This window comes from Thalassophryne amazonica, chromosome 4, assembly GCF_902500255.1.
Source record: "Thalassophryne amazonica chromosome 4, fThaAma1.1, whole genome shotgun sequence".
NCBI lineage: Eukaryota > Metazoa > Chordata > Actinopteri > Batrachoidiformes > Batrachoididae > Thalassophryne > Thalassophryne amazonica.
Window position 1 is genome coordinate 134521722 of NC_047106.1, and position 21596 is coordinate 134543317.

General features: G+C 43.0%; 1 protein-coding gene across 2 annotated transcripts in view; it reads right to left on the reverse strand.

Annotated features, from left to right (window-relative positions):
• clns1a (chloride channel, nucleotide-sensitive, 1A) overlaps positions 1-21596 on the reverse strand; it is a 49977-nt gene that overhangs the window by 8183 nt on the left and 20198 nt on the right. For both annotated transcript variants that reach the window (XM_034168624.1, XM_034168625.1), the window contains 2 exons: positions 12353-12526; positions 4521-4587 (listed from right to left, as the gene is read on the reverse strand). In XM_034168624.1, the coding sequence (XP_034024515.1) occupies positions 4521-4587; positions 12353-12526 (241 nt within the window). The remainder of the gene's footprint in view (positions 1-4520; positions 4588-12352; positions 12527-21596) is intronic.

Genomic DNA, 21596 nt, shown 5'->3' on the forward strand with positions numbered 1-21596 from the left:
CTGTAAGTGAGATAGAGTATCTCGTCAATAGTTTTACATCCTCATTGAAGACAACTTTGGATGCTGTAGCTCCTCTGAAAAAGAGAGCTTTAAATCAGAAGTGCCTGACTCCGTGGTATAACTCACAAACCCGCAGCTTAAAGCAGATAACCCGTAAGTTGGAGAGGAAATGGCGTCTCACTAATTTAGAAGATCTTCACTTAGCCTGGAAAAAGAGTCTGTTGCTCTATAAAAAAGCCCTCCGTAAAGCTAGGACATCTTACTACTCATCACTAATTGAAGAAAATAAGAACAACCCCAGGTTTCTTTTCAGCACTGTAGCCAGGCTGACAAAGAGTCAGAGCTTTATTGAGCCGAGTATTCCTTTAACTTTAACTAGTAATGACTTCATGACTTTCTTTGCTAATAAAACTTTAACTATTAGAGAAAAAATTACTCATAACCATCCCAAAGACGTATCGTTATCTTTGGCTGCTTTTAGTGATGCCGGTATTTGATTAGACTCTTTCTCTCAGATTGTTCTCTCTGAGTTATTTTCATTAGTTACTTCATCCAAACCATCAACATGTCTATTAGACCCCATTCCTACCAGGCTGCTCAAGGAAGCCCTACCATTATTTAATGCTTCGATCTTAAATATGATCAATCTATCTTTATTAGTTGGCTATGTACCACAGGCTTTTAAGGTGGCAGTAATTAAACCATTACTTTAAAAGCCATCACTTGACCCAGCTATCTTAGCTAATTATAGGCCAATCTCCAACCTTCCTTTTCTCTCAAAAATTCTTGAAAGGGTAGTTGTAAAACAGCTAACTGATCATCTGCAGAGGAATGGTCTATTTGAAGAGTTTCAGTCAGGTTTTAGAATTCATCATAGTACAGAAACAGCATTAGTGAAGGTTACAAATGATCTTCTTATGGCCTCAGACAGTGGACTCATCTCTGTGCTTGTTCTGTTAGACCTCAGTGCTGCTTTTGATACTGCTGACCATAAAATTTTATTACAGAGATTAGAGCATGCCATAGGTATTAAAGGCACTGCGCTGCGGTGGTTTGAATCATATTTATCTAATAGATTACAATTTGTTCATGTAAATGGGGAATCTTCTTCACAGACTAAGGTTAATTATGGAGTTCCACAAGGTTCTGTGCTAGGACCAATTTTATTCATTTTATACATGCTTCCCTTAGGCAGTATTATTAGACGGCATTGCTTAAATTTTCATTGTTACGCAGATGATACCCAGCTTTATCTATCCATGAAGCCAGAGGACACACACCAATTAGCTAAACTGCAGGATTGTCTTACAGACATAAAGACATGGATGACCTCTAATTTCCTGCTTTTAAACTCAGATAAAACTGAAGTTATTGTACTTGGTCCCACAAATCTTAGAAACATGGTGTCTAACCAGATCCTTACTCTGGGTGGCATTACCCTGACCTCTAGTAATACTGTAAGAAATCTTGGAGTCATTTTTGATCAGGATATGTCATTCACAAGGCGCATATTAAACAAATATGTAGGACTGCTTTTTTGCATTTACGCAATATCTCTAAAATTAGAAAGGTCTTGTCTCAGAGTGATGCTGAAAAACTAATTCATGCATTTATTTCCTCTAGGGTGGACTACTGTAATTCATTATTATCAGGTTGTCCTAAAAGTTCCCTGAAAAGCCTTCAGTTAATTCAAAATGCTGCAGCTAGAGTACTAACGGGGACTAGAAGGAGAGAGCATATCTCACCTATATTGGCCTCTCTTCATTGGCTTCCTGTTAATTCTAGAATAGAATTTAAAATTCTTCTTCTTACTTATAAGGTTTTGAATAATCAGGTCCCATCTTATCTTAGGGACCTCATAGTACCATATCACCCCAATAGAGCGCTTCGCTCTCAGACTGCAGGCTTACTTGTAGTTCCTAGGGTTTGTAAGAGTAGAATGGGAGGCAGAGCCTACAGCTTTCAGGCTCCTCTCCTGTGGAACCAGCTCCCAATTCGGATCAGGGAGACAGACACCCTCTCTACTTTTAAGATTAGGCTTAAAACTTTCCTTTTTGCTAAAGCTTATAGTTAGGGCTGGATCAGGTGACCCTGAACCATCCCTTAGTTATGCTGCTATAGACTTAGACTACTGGGGGGTTCCCATGATGCACTGAGTGTTTCTTTCTCTTTTGCTCTGTATGCACCACTCTGCATTTAATCATTAGTGATTGATCTCTGCTCCCCTCCACAGCATGTCTTTTTCCTGGTTCTCTCCCTCAGCCCCAACCAGTCCCAGCAGAAGACTGCCCCTCCCTGAGCCTGGTTCTGCTGGAGGTTTCTTCCTGTTAAAAGGGAGTTTTACCTTCCCACTGTCGCCAAGTGCTTGCTCACAGGGGGTCGTTTTGACTGTTGGGGTTTTTACGTAATTATTGTATGGCCTTGCCTTACAATATAAAGCGCCTTGGGACAACTGTTTGTTGTGATTTGGCGCTATATAAATAAAATTGATTGATTGATTGATTGAAGTCAGAGAATGTGGATTTAAATAGATAAATAACCAACACTCAAAATGATCCTTTCTACATTCAGATGTATTGAGAGCCACTCGGTGGAATCTTTCAGGTGTCTGCTAATCTGGATATTCATTTGGCTTCCCAAAAACACAGCTGCACTTCAAGGCTGCTGCGATAAAAACCTCCTGAAGGAAGGACAACACTTAAACCTCACTCCCCAGTCTCTCCCTCCCTCAGCTTCTCCAGCTCTGATGTTGACTGTGGACAGTGAACTGTTCAGGGCTGAGCCCCTCCTCCTTCCAGATGGATGAACAAGGCCGTTGACGGCGCCTAAAGGCTGCCTCCGGTTGTTCTGATAAACTGGACTTTCAAATCTCGGTTGTCGTCTTTCGTCTCCTGTCTGTGTGTGTGATCATTGTTTTTTGTGCTGATGGGATTTTTTTTTCCTGCATTGCTGCTGTGTAATGCAGCAGCTATGAAGGTTTTTCTATCCCACGTTTTTACCTTGTGTGTGCTTTTATATGTGTTCATGTACCGGGCTGGCTCATGTGTGTTGTGTGTGTTGTCTGTAAAGAGCCGGTCATGGTTTGCTCAGCCCTGCTGTTGACCTAGGCAGAGAAGTACATCTGGAGCTGGTCCCCGGGCGCCTAAAGGCAACTTCTGCTCCTAACTGGCAATTAGGATGGGTTAAATGCAGTAGACACATTTCATTGTGCAAGGAACATGTTCCTATGTGCATATGACAATAAAATTCTTTTGAATCCTTTGAATCCTTGAATCCTTGATTAATCAATTATCAAAATACGTGCTGGTTAATTAGAAACTGATTAATTATTGAAGCTCTGCTATAAAACAAGCTCATTTCAAGCAATGCAAAACTTCAAAAGTCCTCATTTGTTGAACGCGTGAGAGAAGGCGTGGCTGCTTCAGCTACATCCACGAAAAAAAAATATTCTGCAGAGTTTTGTTGCCTTGACAGTTTTATTTGAGAATCAGAACACAATAGCCCTCAAATAATCAGAAAACAAAGGTTTATGCGGAAGTGTCCTCTCTCACTTACGGACCCCATTCACCGTGCACCTCGCTCAACCATCTCCGTTGCTTTTTCTTCCATGGCTAAATTAATACAAAAATCACAGCTCACTTTTCATGTAGAAGAACCCAAACTGCATCAACAGCCAGTGAGCGTCACCACTAGCACCACATCGTTCAACAGCTACACAGTTTTTCCAGCCACTGTCAGACTGTTTGACCTAGACATGAAGGCGTGTCAGAAAATAAATAAATACCATATGCTCCTCCACACTCTCAAGATGGGCACTTGACCCCTCACTACACCTGCACATCCCACAATCCAGTTTGACCTGATTTTAAACACTCTTTAACTACCTCAATTTAAGCACATAATTCAATATCCTGCCCATGAATATCATAAACAGGATTGGTGACAAAGTGCAGCCCTGGCGGAGTCCAACCCCCACTGGAAAAAACTCAGACTTACTGCTGAGAACCCAAGCACAGCTCTCGCTTTCTGAGTACAGAGATTGGGTGGCCCTGAGAAGGGACCCCCTCACTCCATACTCCCACAGCACCTCCCACAGTTACCCAAACATAAGCCTTCGCCAAGTCCACAAAACACATGTAGACTGGATGGGCATACTCCAAGGCACCCACCAGGATTCTTGTGACAGTGAAGAGCTAGTTGGTTGTTCCATGGCCAGGATGGAACCCGAACTGTTCCTCTTCAATCAGAGGTTCTTTCTAATAAATAAGGTTGTTATTAGTATTATTATATTATACCTTTTCCAGTTCCCACATAAGAACTATAAATGCACAGATGCTTGTCCAGGTTTGTACAGATTTGTGACTTTTTTTACTTCATTCAGGAATCATTGTATGCCATGTGACTGAGCCATTAAACAAAGGTTAAATTAAAAATTAAATTAAACAACAAGTACAAAAAGAATCACAGGCTGGTTACGTGTTCACCTTTAAAATGGTTCTGTTTATCGTCGTTATACTTACCAGTGTTCAACGTCTGCATCCTCAAACTGACCAACCTCTGTCCCTGCCGCGTCCACCTCCATACCATCTACAAAAAAACAAAAATACAGTCTCAATAAGTCGAATCATGAGTGTGTCGCTTCCACAGAAAGCATGAAGTAAAGTTTGGATAAGCTGTTAGACGTGTCCCAACACAAAGTCCCACTCACGATGAACCAAAGCAGGGATGCACCGGTTTTTTTTTCACTTCCGATCCAATCCTGATACCTGAATTTAGATATCTGCCTATACCTACTATCTGGATACCAGAACTGCATTTGCTTTAATATTATTATGATCATCACTGTCAATTTTATATGAGGATATTTTGTATTCCCAGTTATGCAGCTTCATGATTAAGTGTTTACAGGAGTATTTTCTTAAAAAACCTGAGAGTTCAGCTGCAATTTGCCAGAAGGTACATCTAAGATGCAAGCCTAGATTTGATGTTTTGGTGAAAGAATTAAGTACTTTTATTTATTTTTTTATATGCTTTTTTTTTATAGACTTAAAAGAGAAAAGACCATGCTCTCTCTCTCTCTGTCTGTCTCTCCTTCTCAATTTCAATGGAGCTTTATTGACATGGGAGACATGTTTACATTGCCAAAGCAAGTTTTCAAATAAAAATTAAAAATAAATCTCTCTCTGCCCCCCTACCTCCAACTGTAAAATAAACCATAAATTTATAAATGTACCATCAGCTATGCTCATGTGAGGAACTCTGGATTAATAATGAAGGATTTTGATGAAGTCCACCCCCCACCCCACCATTCAGCAGATAGAAACTATGTTCAGCTGCGCTCTGAGCTGCCATTTCATAGAGTTTCACAGCCTTTGGACGGTGAATCAGCTGATTTTTCAGCACCAATTAAATTCATTTTTCAGAAAATCGGTGCTCTGCGGCACAGCTGGGTGCAATGTTCTAGCCACAGGCACCATCTGTGGCTAGCACACTGTGGAAGAGACCTCGCTCAAGCAGCTTGGCTTCAGTTCAGAAATCTCCCCCTCCCTCTCCTCACGCAAATCAATCAATCAATCAATCAATTTTATTTATATAGCGCCAAATCACAACAAACAGTTGCCCCAAGGCGCCTTATATTGTAAGGCAAGGCCATACAATAATTACGTAAAAACCCCAACGGTCAAAACGACCCCCTGTGAGCAAGCACTTGGCGACAGTGGGAAGGAAAAACTCCCTTTTAACAGGAAGAAACCTCCAGCAGAACCAGGCTCAGGGAGGGACAGTCTTCTGCTGGGACTGGTTGGGGCTGAGGGAGAGAACTAGGAAAAAGATATGCTGTGGAGGGGAGCAGAGATCAATCACTAATGATTAAATGCAGAGTGGTGCATACAGAGCAAAAAGAGAAAGAAACACTCAGTGCATCATGGGAACCCCCCAGCAGTCTAAGTCTATAGCAGCATAACTAAGGGATGGTTCAGGGTCACCTGATCCAGCCCTAACTACACTCAACAAAAATATAAATGCAACACTTTTGGTTTTACTCCCATTTTGTATGAGATGAACTCAAAGATCTAAAACTTTTTCCACATACACAATATCACCATTTCCCTCAAATATTGTTCACATCTGTGGCATTGTGCTGTGTGATAAAACTGCACCTTTCAGAGTGGCCTTTTATTGTGGACAGTCTAAGGCACACCTGTGCACTAATCATGGTGTCTAATCAGCATCTTGGTATGGCACACCGGTGAGGTGGGATGGATTATCTCAGCAAAGGAGAAGTGCTCACTATCACAGATTTAGACTGGTTTGTGAACAATATTTGAGGGAAATGGTGATATTGTGTATGTGGAAAAAGTTTTAGATCTTTGAGTTCATCTCATACAAAATGGGAGCAAAACCAAAAGTGTTGCGTTTATATTTTTGTTGAGTATATAAGCTTTAGCAAAAAGGAAAGTTTTAAGCCTAATCTTACAAGTAGAGAGGGTGTCTGTCTCCCTGATCTGAATTGGGAGCTGGTTCCACAGGAGAGGAGCCTGAAAGCTGAAGGCTCTGCCTCCCATTCTACTCTTACAAACCCTAGGAACTACAAGTAAGCCTGCAGTCTGAGAGCGAAGCGCTCTATTGGGGTGATATGGTACTATGAGGTCCCTAAGATAAGATGGGACCTGATTATTCAAAACCTTATAAGTAAGAAGAAGAATTTTAAATTCTATTCTAGAATGAAATATGCTCTCTCCTTACCTTAGTCCCTGTCAGTACTCTAGCTGCAGCATTTTGAATTAACTGAAGGCTTTTCAGGGAACTTTTAGGACAACCTGATAATAATGAATTACAATAGTCCAGCCTAGAGGAAATAAATGCATGAATTAGTTTTTCAGCATCACTCTGAGACAAGACCTTTCTAATTTTAGAGATATTGCGTAAATGCAAAAAAGCAGTCCTACATATTTGTTTAATATGCGCTTTGAATGACATATCCTGATCAAAAATGACTCCAAGATTTCTCACAGTATTACTAGAGGTCAGGGTAATGCCATCCAGAGTAAGGATCTGGTTAGACACCATGTTTCTAAGATTTGTGGGGCCAAGTACAATAACTTCAGTTTTATCTGAGTTTAAAAGCAGGAAATTAGAGGTCATCCATGTCTTTATGTCTGTAAGACAATCCTGCAGTTTAGCTAATTGGTGTGTGTCCTCTGGCTTCATGGATAGATAAAGCTGGGTATCATCTGCGTAACAACGAAAATTTAAGCAATGCCATCTAATAATACTGCCTAAGGGAAGCATGTATAAAGTGAATGAAATTGGTCCTAGCACAGAACCTTGTGGAACTCCATAATTAACCTTAGTCTGTGAAGAAGATTCCCCATTTACATGAACAAATTGTAATCTATTAGATAAATATGATTCAAACCACCGCAGCGCAGTGCCTTTAATACCTATGGCATGCTCTAATCTCTGTAATAAAATTGTATGGTCAACAGTATCAAAAGCAGCACTGAGGTCTAACAGAACAAGCACAGAGATGAGTCCACTGTCTGAGGCCATAAGAAGATCATTTGTAACCTTCACTAATGCTGTTTCTGTACTATGATGAATTCTAAAACCTGACTGAAACTCTTCAAATAGACCATTCCTCTGCAGATGATCAGTTAGCTGTTTTACAACTACCATTTCAAGAATTTTTGAGAGAAAAGGAAGGTTGGAGATTGGCCTATAATTAGCTAAGATAGCCGGGTCAAGTGATGGCTTTTTAAGTAATGGTTTAATTACTGCCACCTTAAAAGCCTGTGGTACATAGCCAACTAATAAAGATAGACTGATCATATTTAAGATCGAAGCATTAAATAATGGTAGGGCTTCCTTGAGCAGCCTGGTAGGAATGGGGTCTAATAGACATGTTGATGGTTTGGATGAAGTAACTAATGAAAATAACTCAGAACAATCTGAGAGAAAGAGTCTAACCAAATACCGGCATCACTAAAAGCAGCCAAAGATAACGATACGTCTTTGGGATGGTTATGAGTAATTTTTTCTCTAATAGTTAAAATTTTATTAGCAAAGAAGTCATGAAGTCATTACTAGTTAAAGTTAAAGGAATACTCGGCTCAATAAAGCTCTGACTCTTTGTCAGCCTGGCTACAGTGCTGAAAAGAAATCTGGGGTTGTTCTTATTTTCTTCAATTAGTGATGAGTTATCTCACCCATATTGGCCTCTCTTCATTGGCTTCCTGTTAATTCTAGAATAGAATTTAAAATTCTTCTTCTTACTTATAAGGTTTTGAATAATCAGGTCCCTTCTTATCTTAGGGACCTCATAGTACCATATCACCCCAATAGAGCGCTTCGCTCTCAGACTGCAGGCTTACTTGTAGTTCCTAGGGTTTGTAAGAGTAGAATGGGAGGCAGAGCCTTCAGCTTTCAGGCTCCTCTCCTGTGGAACCAGCTCCCAATTCGGATCAGGGAGACAGACACCCTCTCTACTTTTAAGATTAGGCTTAAAACTTTCCTTTTTGCTAAAGCTTATAGTTAGGGCTGGATCAGGTGACCCTGAACCATCCCTTAGTTATGCTGCTATAGACTTAGACTGCTGGGGGGTTCCCATAATGCACTGAGTCTTTCTTTCTCTTTTTGCTCTGTATGCACCACTCTGCATTTAATCATTAGTGATTGATCTCTGCTCCCCTCCACAGCATGTCTTTTTCCTGGTTCTCTCCCTCAGCCCCAACCAGTCCCAGCAGAAGACCGCCCCTCCCTGAGCCTGGTTCTGCTGGAGGTTTCTTCCTGTTAAAAGGGAGTTTTTCCTTCCCACTGTCGCCAAGTGCTTGCTCACAGGGGGTCGTTTTGACCTTTGGGGGTTTTTACGTAATTATTGTATGGCCTTGCCTTACAATATAAAGCGCCTTGGGGCAACTGTTTGTTGTGATTTGGCGCTATATAAATAAAATTGAATTGAATTGAGTAGTAAGATGTCCTAGCTTTACGGAGGACTTTTTTTTATAGAGCAACAGACTCTTTTTCCAGGCTAAGTGAAGATCTTCTAAATTAGTGAGACGCCATTTCCTCTCCAACTTACGGGTTATCTGCTTTAAGCTGTGAGTTTGTGAGTTATACCACGGAGTCAGGCACTTCTGATTTAAAGCTCTCTTTTTCAGAGGAGCTACAGCATCCAAAGTTGTCTTCAATGAGGATGTAAAACTATTGACGAGATACTCTATCTCACTTACAGAGTTTAGGTAGCTACTATGCACTGTGTTGGTATATGGCATTAGAGAACATAAAGAAGGAATCATATCCTTAAACCTAGTTACAGCGCTTTCTGAAAGACTTCTAGTGTAATGAAACTTATTCCCCACTGCTGGGTAGTCCATCAGAGTAAATGTAAATGTTATTAAGAAATGATCAGACAGAAGGGAGTTTTCAGGGAATACTGTTAAGTCTTCAATTTCCATACCATAAGTCAGAACAAGATCTAAGATATGATTAAAGTGGTGGGTGGACTCATTTACATTTTGAGCAAAGCCAATTGAGTCTAATAATAGATTAAATGCAGTGTTGAGGCTGTCATTCTCAGCATCTGTGTGGATGTTAAAATCGCCCACTATAATTATCTTATCTGAGCTAAGCACTAAGTCAGACAAAAGTTCTGAAAATTCACAGAGAAACCCACAGTAACGACCAGGAGGACGATAGATAACAACAAATAAAACTGGTTTTTGGGACTTCCAATTTGGATGGACAAGACTAAGAGTCAAGTTTTCAAATGAATTAAAGCTCTGTCTGGGTTTTTGATTAATTAATAAGCTGGAATGGAAGATTGCTGCTAATCCTCCGCCTCGGCCCGTGCTACGAGCGTTCTGGCAGTTAGTGTGACTCGGGGGTGTTGACGCATTTAAACTAACATATTCATCCTGCTGTAACCAGGTTTCTGTTAGGCAGAATAAATCAATATGTTGATCAATTATTATATCATTTACTAACAGGGACTTAGAAGAGAGAGACCTAATGTTTAATAGACCATATTTAACTGTTTTAGTCTGTGGTGCAGTTGAAGGTGCTATATTATTTTTTTCTTTTTGAAATTTTATGCTTAAATAGATTTTTGCTGGTTATTGGTGGTCTGGGAGCAGGCACCGTCTCTACGGGGATGGGGTAATAAGGGGATGGCAGGGGGAGAGAAGCTGCAGAGAGGTGTGTAAGACTACAACTCTGCTTCCTGGTCCCAACCCTGGATAATCACGGTTTGGAGGATTTAATAAAATTGGCCAGATTTCTAGAAATGAGAGCTGCTCCATCCAAAGTGGGATGGATGCCGTCTCTCCTAACAAGACCAGGTTTTCCCCAGAAGCTTTGCCAATTATCTATGAAGCCCACCTCAGTTTTTGGACACCACTCAGACAGCCAGCAATTCAAGGAGAACATGCGGCTAAACATGTCACTCCCGGTCTGATTGGGGAGGGGCCCAGAGAAAACTACAGAGTCCGATATTGTTTTTGCAAAGTTACACACTGATTTAATGTTAATTTTAGTGACCTCCGATTGGCGTAACCGGGTGTCATTACTGCCGACGTGAATTACAATCTTACCGAATTTACGCTTAGCCTTAGCCAGCAGTTTCAAATTTCCTTCAATGTCGCCTGCTCTGGCCCCCGGAAGACAATTGACTATGGTTGCTGGTGTCGCTAACTTCACATTTCTCAAAACAGAGTCACCAATAACCAGAGTTTGATCCTCGGCGGGTGTGTCGTCGAGTGGGGAAAAACGGTTAGAAATGTGAACAGGTTGGCGGTGTACACGGGGCTTCTGTTTAGGGCTACGCTTCCTCCTCACAGTCACCCAGTCGGCCTGCTTTCCCGGCTGCTCGGGATCTGCCAGAGGGAAACTAACAGCGGCTAAGCTACCTTGGTCCGCACCGACTACAGGGGCCTGGCTAGCTGTAGAATTTTCCACGGTGCGGAGCCGAGTCTCCAATTCGCCCAACCTGGCCTCCAAAGCTACGAATAAGCTACACTTATTACAAGTACCATTACTGTTAAAGGAGGCCGAGGAATAACTAAACATTTCACACCCAGAGCAGAAAAGTGCGGGAGAGACAGAAGAAGCCGCCATGCTAAACCGGCTAAGAGCTAGTAGCTGCGCTAAGCTAGCGGATTCCTACAAACACACAAAGTGAATAATGTGTAAATAATTTAGAGGTGATTCAGCAGAAGGAGTGCTTTAGTTAAGGCACGTGAAGATTACACTGTGAAACAAATCGTTATCTAGGTAACTACATCAGTCTAACTGCGCAGATTAAACAGCTAACAGATACAGCAAAACACTGCTGTGCTCCGGAACAGGAAGTGATACAATACCGCAGTGAGAGCCAACCACCAGTAGAGGCAAGCAAGAGTAATCATGGCAAAGCAGCGAACAAAGCAGAGAGCATGCAGCACTTGAGGTTTCACAGAAGTGGCTCCTCTCTGCTATCAGAAAACACCACAGGTTGTATCAGTATTTTCCAATACCTGAAATACGTTGGTATTGGAAGCCGATACAGACACTGGATCGGATCGGTCCCATCCTTAGTTATTATTTAAATCCTGATGTGTATTTGTTCTTGAGCTTAGCTATTTTTTGTGGACACAGAAATTAATTTCCAGAGTCATTTGTGGGAACACACCTCCCCTATGAGCACAAGGTTTATAAAAATAAAAATAAAAAAATCCCTGCTAATTTGCATTTTTAAGGGTTAAGTCAGGTTTTAGTTATTTTAATAGTTCACATGTTGCAAAGCTGCATTAGGTCTGTAGGGAGGGAATGTCAGTGGCAAACACTACAGAATTCCATAGAAATGGAGCTGCAACAGACAAAGGCAGAAGCGTCTCCAAGGCTGGAGGATGCTCAAATACTGTATAGGCAACACACACAGCACAACATGACTGCCCAATGGACACTGAATGATCACGGTTGTGTGCCGTGGTTTTGAAGAATAAAGTTAATTTTATAAAGCACAAAATGAGTTCTTTGTCAGCTGATGTATGCCGAGTTCGTCAGAAAGTTGTGTGCATGCTCAAAACTAAGTGGACATCAGGCAGAGAGTGTTATTTGAGTCCTGTCTAAAAACTAAATTTAAATATAGTACATTTAACTATAGGAAAACATTTTTGTCACTGTTGTTCAATAACTTGACATTTTTATTCAACTTTCTCATTCTACAAAACTGATTCTTTTCCATTTATTTCTGAAGATGTTCTGAATTATGTGTTTGAAGACTGGAAATGCTAAGAACTTTGTCCAGGACTGTATAATATCCATTTAATAACTGCAATGTCCTATGAAATAAAAACTGCAGATGTGTGATGTGAACCTTCAAAGTCAGCGCTGGTTTCTTCAGTCCGAACTCCGGCCATGTGGTACTGCTGGTTGACGGACTGGGCCAGCATTCCCTCCAGCCTCTCCAGTGTGGCCTGGCCCTCCTGAGTGAGCGACGACAAACCCTCCTCACAGGTGTAGAACGTGGGGATGTCACCATGACTTAGCTCTGGGTGGGAGAGGCAGAGGGGGACCTCATTTTAGTTTCCTCCTGTGAATGTGTGCTTTTTGACGAGTGGATATGGCTTTAAATCAAGTAACCATGTTTGCTGACCAGGTCATACTGTGCTCCACGTAAAATGAGGGAAAGTTCTTATTGCAGAGACGCCGATGAACAATTCTTTAGCCACTTGTTTGTGAACTATGATCCCCAAATTAAACCAATGAGAAGTCAAAAACTTACAGTTGTGCTCAAACATTTACATACCCTGACAGAATTTTATATTTTTTATTGATTTATTATCATTACTTTTCCCCCCCCATTTTTCAGAGAATATGAATAACAAAACTTTTTTTTTCTAATGATGGTTAGTGGTTGTGTGAAGCCATTTATTGTTAAACAACTGCGATAACTCTGTTTAAATCATAATGACAACAGAAACTAACCAGATGACCCTAGTCAAAAGTTTACATAGCCTGGTGATTGTAGCCTGATAACATACACACAAGTTGACACAAACAGGTTTGAATGGCTACAAAAGGTAGCCATCTTCACCTGTGATCTGTTTGCTTGTAATCACTGTGTGTTTGTAAAAAGGTCAGTAAGTTTCTGGGCTCCTGACAGACCCTTGCTTCTTAGATCCAGGGCTGCACTGGCGTTTCTGGTTTCTGAATTGTAGGAAAAGCAATAGAATTGTCAAAGGATCTGCAGGAAAAGGTAATTGAACTGTATAAAACAGGAAGGGGATATAATAAGATATCCAAGGACTTAAGAATGCCAATCACCAGTGTTCAAACTCTAATCAAGAAGAGGGAAAATGAGGAAAACCAAACCATGGTCAGGTAGACCAACAGAAATTTCAGCAACAACTGCCAGGGAAACTGTTCAAGATGCAAAGAAAAACCCACAAATAACTTCAGCTGAAATACAGGACTCTCTGAAACAAAATGGTGTGGCTGTTTCAAGGTGAATATAAGGAGGCACTTGAAGAAAAATCTGCTGCATGGTCGAGTCACCAGAAGAAAGCCATTACTACGTAAATGCCACAAAGTTTCTCACTTACAATACACCAAACAGCACAGAGAACAAAGTCATTTGGAGTGATGAGACCAGATATTAACCTATTGAGATTGAACTTTTTGTTGTGTGGGCCGCTGAAGAGGAGGTACTGCTGGCCCACCACCACCAGAGGGCGCCCTGCCTGGAGTGCGGGCTCCAGGCACCAGAGGGCGCCGCCGCCGTACGAGAGCAGTCAGGGTGACAGCTGTCACCCATTACTGGACACAGCTGACTCCACTCAGCCCGGGGGTATATCATCAGGACGGCGTCTCCACCTCAGTGCCGAGATATCGCCTTAAGACTGAGGTAACGTTCTCTGCATTCATATACTGAATAACCAGCTAAAACTTGTTAAACCTTTTCAGGACTGCTGACTACTGATAGCTAAATTGCTTGGATAAGTACTCACCTTCCTGCTATATATTGACAAGAGGTGGAGGCGGCTCTTCCCCTCTCCGTTACTGGGTGCTGTCGCATTCCACACCTGTGTGTTGTTGCTCTCTCCCGCCAGCAGTACCGGATCCGACGAGCGGAGGCAGTGGCCACCTGGGAATTCGGGACTTGGCGGTTCCAGTATTTCCAGGGTTCGGTGGCAGAGGAGATCTGGGTGGTTCCGGTTCGACTGAGACGGACGTCTCCTACCTTCGAGCCTGCCCACATGACACCAGCGGATTCGACCCCAAATTGTTAATTGTTGTATTCGTTGTGCTCGTTTCACAACAGTAAAACTTGTTATACGCCCCCTGTTGTGGGTCCGTGTACCTACACTTTCACAACAGGATATCTCGGCCAGCGTCATGGACCCCGAGGGGCGTCAACCGGCTGTTGAACGGCCAATGGAAGACCAAGGCGCGTCGGCGGCTTCGGGAGGGGTAATCGGTGAGTTGCAGCGGATCCTCACCGCTTTCACCTCTCGGATCGATTTAATGACCGAGCAGCACGTTCTCCTAAACCGCAGGGTGGAGGCTCTCGCCGCACAAGTGGAGGCGCGCCCTTCGGGCGCCGCTGCGGCTCTCCCTCCCGAGGACCCTGCGCGTGAAAGTGACGTTCCACTGGTCGTTCAACGGTCCCTTCCTCCGTCCCCAGAAGCATACATAAGCCCTCCAGAACCGTACGGAGGCTGTGTGGAGACGTGCGCGGATTTTCTGATGCAGTGTTCGCTCGTCTTCGCACAGCGTCCCGTGATGTACGCGACTGATGCTAGCAAAGTAGCTTATGTAATAAATCTGCTTCGCGGGGAGGCACGCGCTTGGGCTACAGCGCTCTGGGAGCAGAACTCACGGCTCCTTCATACATACGTTGGGTTTGTACGGGAGCTCAGAACGGTGTTCAACCATCCCAACAGAGGAGAGTCCGCTTCAACCGCGCTACTGTCAATGAGACAGGGGTGTCGGAGCGCAGCTGCCTATGCAGTCGCCTTCCGCATCGCGGCGGCGAGATCCGGCTGGAATAGCACTGCCCTCCGCGCCGCCTTTGTAAACGGACTGTCATTGGTCCTAAAAGAGCACCTGGTGGCGAAGGACGAACCGCGGGACTTAGACGGGCTCATCGATCTGGTCATACGACTCGACAACCGGTTAGAAGAACGCCGTCGGGAACGAGGCGAAGGGCGTGGCCAGGCACGCGTCGTCCCTCTCCCTTCCGGTTCCGATCGAGCTCCGCCTTCCCCACGCTCCACAGCCCCTGCGCTCCGTGGGGTCACAGCTCCCCCTACTGACGAAGCTAGGGACACGAGTAGGGCAACATTTAGGGCACCAGATGCACAGAGGAGATGGACCCACGGAGCGTGTCTTGTTTGTGGTTCAATAGAGCACCATGTGAGAGACTGCCCCGAGCGGTCAAACGGCAAACGCCCGCCCCTAGAGACTGGGCCAGGGGTGGGCCAAAACATTCACGTGGGACACACCCACATTGCTACACGACTCCCAGTCACGATCCTGTTTGAGGATTCAACCCTGAAGGCCCCAGCACTGGTGGACACGGGCTCTGAGGGGAATCTGCTTGACAGTAGATGGGCCAGGGAGATAGGGCTCCCTCTGGTGGCTCTTACCTCGCCTGTGCAGGTTCGGGCGCTAGATGGCTCCCTACTCCCACCAATCACGCATAAGACACCTCCAGTAACTCTGGTGGTGTCAGGTAACCACCGGGAGGTGATCGAGTTCTTTGTGACTCAGGCCACCTCCCGTGTGGTTTTGGGTTTTCCCTGGATGCTAAAGCACAATCCCCGGATCGATTGGCCGTCCGGGGTAGTGGTTCAGTGGAGCGAAACCTGCCATCGGGAGTGTCTAGGTTCCTCGGTTCCTCCCGGCTCCCAAGCTAAGGAGGAGGTCCGAGTCCCGCCCAATCTGAAGGCGGTGCCGGCGGAGTACCATGACCTCGCTGACGTGTTCAGCAAGGATCTGGCTCTCACGCTTCCTCCCCACCGCCCGTATGATTGTGCCATTGATTTGGTTCCAGGCAGTGAGTTCCCGTCCAGTAGGCTGTACAACCTCTCACGGCCGGAGCGTGAATCAATGGAGACCTACATCCGGGACTCATTAGCTGCCGGGTTGATCCGGAATTCCACCTCTCCGATGGGTGCAGGTTTCTTTTTTGTGGGTAAAAAGGATGGCGGGCTTCGTCCATGCATTGATTACAGGGGGTTGAACGAAATCACGGTTCGCAACCGATACCCGTTGCCCTTGTTGGATTCAGTGTTCACCCCCTTGCATGGAGCCAAAATCTTCACCAAGCTGGATCTTAGGAATGCGTATCATTTGGTTCGGATCCGGAAGGGAGACGAATGGAAGACGGCATTTAACACCCCCTTAGGTCATTTTGAGTACCTGGTCATGCCGTTCGGTCTCACTAATGCTCCCGCGACTTTCCAAGCGTTGGTAAACGATGTTTTGCGGGACTTCCTGCACCGGTTCGTCTTCGTGTATCTAGACGATATACTCATCTTTTCCCCGGATCCTGAGACTCATGTCCGGCATGTCCGTCAGGTCCTGCAGCGGTTGTTGGAGAACCGCCTGTTTGTGAAGGGCGAGAAGTGTGAATTCCACCGCACTTCTTTGTCCTTCCTGGGGTTTATCATTTCCTCTAACTCCTCCTCTAATGAGATTGGCCCCAACCCACAAGCCGTAGGAAGCTGCAACAGTTCCTCGGCTTTGCTAATTTCTACAGGAGGTTCATTAAGGGCTACAGTCAGGTAGTTAGCCCCCTGACAGCCCTGACCTCTCCAAAAGTCCCCTTCACCTGGTCGGATCGGTGCGAAGCCGCGTTCAAGGAGTTGAAACGACGCTTTTCGTCTGCACCAGTTCTGGTGCAGCCCGATCCTAGCCGCCAGTTAGTGGTTGAAGTGGATGCCTCGGACTCAGGGATAGGAGCGGTGCTCTCCCAGAGCGGGAAGACCGATAAGGTTCTTCACCCGTGTGCCTATTTTTCCCGCAGGTTGACCCCCGCTGAACGGAACTATGACGTCGGCAATCGGGAACTCCTTGCTGTGAAAGAGGCCCTCGAAGAGTGGAGACATCTGTTGGAGGGAACAGCCATGCCATTCATGGTTTTCACTGACCATCGGAACCTGGAGTACATCAGGACCGCCAAGCGGCTGAACCCCAGGCAAGCCCGCTGGTCACTGTTCTTTGGCCGTTTTGACTTCCGGATTACCTACCGTCCCGGGACCAAGAATCAAAGATCGGATGCATTGTCCCGGGTGCATGAAGACGAAGTCAAAACGGAACCGTCGGATCCCCCGGATCCCATCATCCCGGAGTCCGCTATCGTGGCCGCCCTCACCTGGGACGTGGAGAAGACCGTCCGGGAGGCCCTGACCCGTGACCCGGACCCCGGACACGGACCAAAGAACAGACTATATGTCCCACCAGAGGCTAGGGCTGCAGTCCTGGACTTCTGTCACGGTTCTAAGCTCTCCTGTCACCCTGGGGTGCAAAGGACCGTGGCAGTCGTCCGGCAACGCTTCTGGTGGGCGTCCCTGGAGGCCGACGTCCGGGACTACGTCCAGGCCTGTACCACCTGCGCCAGGGGCAAGGCAGACCACCGAAAGACCTCAGGGCTGCTACAGCCACTGCCCGTGCCTCATCGCCACATGACACCAGCGGATTCGACCCCAAATTGTTAATTGTTGTATTCGTTGTGCTCGTTTCACAACAGTAAAACTTGTTATTCACCTTTCTCCATTGTCCGTTCATTACGCCCCCTGTTGTGGGTCCGTGTACCTACACTTTCACAACACTTTTGGCCACAACCATAAACATTAGAGAGGAGTCAACAAGGCCTATGATGAAAGGTACACCCTTACTACTGTGAAGCATAGAGGAGGATCACTGATGATTTGGGGATGTGTGAGCTACAAGGCACATGAAACTTGGTCAAAATTGATGGCAGGATGAATGCAGCATGTTATCAGAAAATACTGGAGGAAAGTTTGCACTCATCAGCCCGGAAGCTGCACATGGAATGTACTTGGACATTCCAATATGACAACGATGCATGTTTACAAGGCCAAGTCGACCTGTCATTGGCTACAGCAGAATAAAGTGAAGGTTCTGGAGTGGCCATCTCAGTCTCCTGACCTCAATATCCTTGAGCCACTCTGGGGAGATCTCAAATGTGCAGTTCATGCAAGACAGCCCAGGAATTTACAGGAACTGGAGCCTTTTGGCAAGACAAGTGGGCAGCTTCAAAATCAGAGAGAATAAAGAGCCTCATCCATAAGTACCACAAAAGACTCCAAGCTATCATTGATGTTAAAGGGGACAATACATGGTATTAAGACCTGGGGAATGTAAACGTTTGATCAGGGTAATTTGGGTAGTTTACGGAATTCATTATGAATTTAAAACAGTAAACACAGTTGTTTGACAATCAATGGCTTCACACAACCACTAACCATGAGTGAAAAAAGTTTTGTGTTATAATTCATATTCTCTGAAAAATGGCCAACAATAAAAATTCTGCCAGGGTAGGCAAACCTATGAGTGCAACTGTATGTGCACCCCTGGTTATGATGGTGTATATTTCTAAAATGTGACCTCAGAGACAACAGGACATGTGGCTACAGTTGGTTTTTGTTTGGGTGCTGAGGCAGAATAGCTAAAATAAATAAACAAAAATAAATAAATAAAAATGTAATAAAATAAAATGTGAATTAAGAAAAGCAATTTTTAAAAAGGCAATGGTCAAGGTTTTCAAATTGATTTCAAGCAGGTGACATCATTTATCACTTTTAAAAATAATTTTATTGTGCATATGTTCTGTAAAAGTAAACCATGTGCTGTGACCCAACAAATCCATACTGCAGGTGCCTCATTTATAAATTATATGCACATAGAAAAACTACACATGCACATGCTTTTCAGAGAAAGTAAGCCCTGACACGGTGAAGTGGAAATGAAAAGTAAGGCAAGTTAGGTCTGCACGATATATCGTTTGAGAATAGGTATCCAACATGTACGTGTGCAATTGTTACATCGCAGGACTCCCGATATGGCATAATAAATTAAGCATGCAGGTTTACATTGGCACGTGATGAGGGTAAAAATCTGCTTTCGTTGAGACGTTGAATTTACTCAATGCTGGTAAAGTGAGTATGTGCCATGCACCTTCTCACTCACTGTGCTACATGCATCAATCATGTTCTCAACTGAAGGAGGAAAAAAAAAAAAAAAAAAAAAAAAATCAGGCATCTCCCTCACAACTTGTCTTGTTTTTGGTGGCTGAAAACATTACTTTCTGAAACCAGGTTCCAGAGTGGACAAATCTGAAAACACTGGATTTACATCTCATCTACCTCTGTAACCTCAACCGCTCATAATTAATGACATCCAGTTATTGTTGACAGTGTAATTTAATCATACATTTGTTTTTGTTTTTTTGTTTTGGTGCACCATTTGTGTTGTGAGCAGTAAGCTGAAGAGGCAACACATTGCTGTAGTGAACACTGACTGTAAATAAATGGAACGCTGTTGTGCTGATAAAATAATTGCTGAAAGGACTTTCAGCTTTTAAAATAAGTTCTTTATCTTCTTGTTGGTGGCTTCCTTCAGTTCAGGCTGAGAACGCACCCAGTGCACCATATTACAAAACAGAAGGACTGCTTTAAAACTGCTAGTTTATTCACAAGCAATTTCCACGATAAAGAATTAAACTATTTGCAAACAGCGTCTTCCTAAACAAGAGCATCTGATGTGGATAAATAAGTTTGTCAGGCTGTGATGATGAATTCGGCTGAAATGACAAAACAGATAAGATTAAAAGGCTTTCTTTACTCAGCTTGCCTTTTTGAAACATTCTAACTGTCTGCTGCTACACTGATTAGCTCAGTGCCACATACAGGCTTGGCATATGTACTACAACATTTTGGGATGATCCTGCAATGATATTCACATATAACAATATATATCACTATGGGCAAAAGAAATAATAATAAAAAATAAATAAATACGCAATGTCAATTTTTTTTCCAACAATTTTAGAAAGCTTATGAAATGAGGAATCCAAAAAATTTTTTCAATTTTTTCCAAAGCCCATTATGGCCACCTTTAGGAAGGAAACTTTCACTTTCTTGATTAGCTATTATTTGTAGTACTTTGTGGTATGCAGTTAACAAATAACAGCGCCATTCTTGGTTTCTGAATTCATAACCAAGAAGGCTTTGAATACATAAATACAAATATCTGGATCTGATGAGTAAGGAAAAGACACCCACATGGATCAGCTTCTGATTTCCCATAAGTCACTGATGTTAGCTACTACATGCAATAAAAATGCAAAATGGCAACACACACTATTACTATTACTTAGCTTCAGTAATTTGTAATTAGTATCTTCAGATCCTTGCCCTCCAAAATTCTTATCTAGTCACTTCATTCATGATACTAGGTTAACCAGAAGTCCAGAGAGTGGCCATAGTTTTGAAAAAGGTTTACAAATACATAAATAAAATTGAAACATTGTTTTTTTTTTAAGATTCCTCATTTCATAAGCTTTCTAAAAATGTTTAGTTTCCAAATCTTATTTTTATACAGATTCTGATAAAACCGTAAAAAACAAAGTTATTGCAGATCATTTCAATAATTATTTTGTTAACGTGGGTAAAAATTTATCAAATTCAATTATATGCTGTAAAACACATTATACAGACAACAAAAAAATACTGTTTTGGATTCAATATACATTAAAGAAGTAGATGAAATTGTTTATAAATTAAAGGGGGGAAAAAATCAACTGATTGTGATAACTTTGGTATGTTTTTGATAAAAAATGTTAGTCATTGTATTATTAAACCTTTAACTTATATTTGCAATTCGTAACTAATGACTGGGAAATTCCCTTCTAAAATGAAAATAGCTAAAGTGATACCTTTGTTTAAATCTGGTGACAAGCATGTCTTTTAAAATTATTGGCCAATTTCTTTGCTATCACAGTTTCCTAAAATTCTGGAAAAAAAAAATGTGTAAAGAGGCTGAATGGTTTTATATCCAAACATCATATACTTAGTGAACAGCAGTATGGTTTTAGAAGAAGTCATACCACTTCTCTGGCTATAATTCATTTTGTTTAACAATTTACAAATGCAATAGAGATGAAGCAATACACTTAGGGGTTTTCTTTGATTTACATAGAGCATTTGATACTATAGATCATTCTTTATTATTGGACAAATAAAAGAAGTACAGCATTAGGATTAGCCACTGATTGTTAGCTAGTTATCAAATAGGTATCAGTGTGTTCGTTTTGGAGGGACAGATTCAGAATTGCTGAGGATCACATGTGGGGTGCCCCAAGGGTCAGTCCTTGGGCCGTTGCTGTTTTTGTTGTATGTCAATGATATAAGTTTGGTGTCAAAGTCTGTACATTGTATTTTGTTTGCCGATGACACAACTGTGTTCGGTAGTGGGGACAACTTTTGGAAAAGATGGAGAAGGAATTCTTAAATTTTAAATATTGGTTTGATTCTAATAAACTGTTACTTCATTTTGGTAAGACTAATAAGTGCATTATATTTTGAAATAAG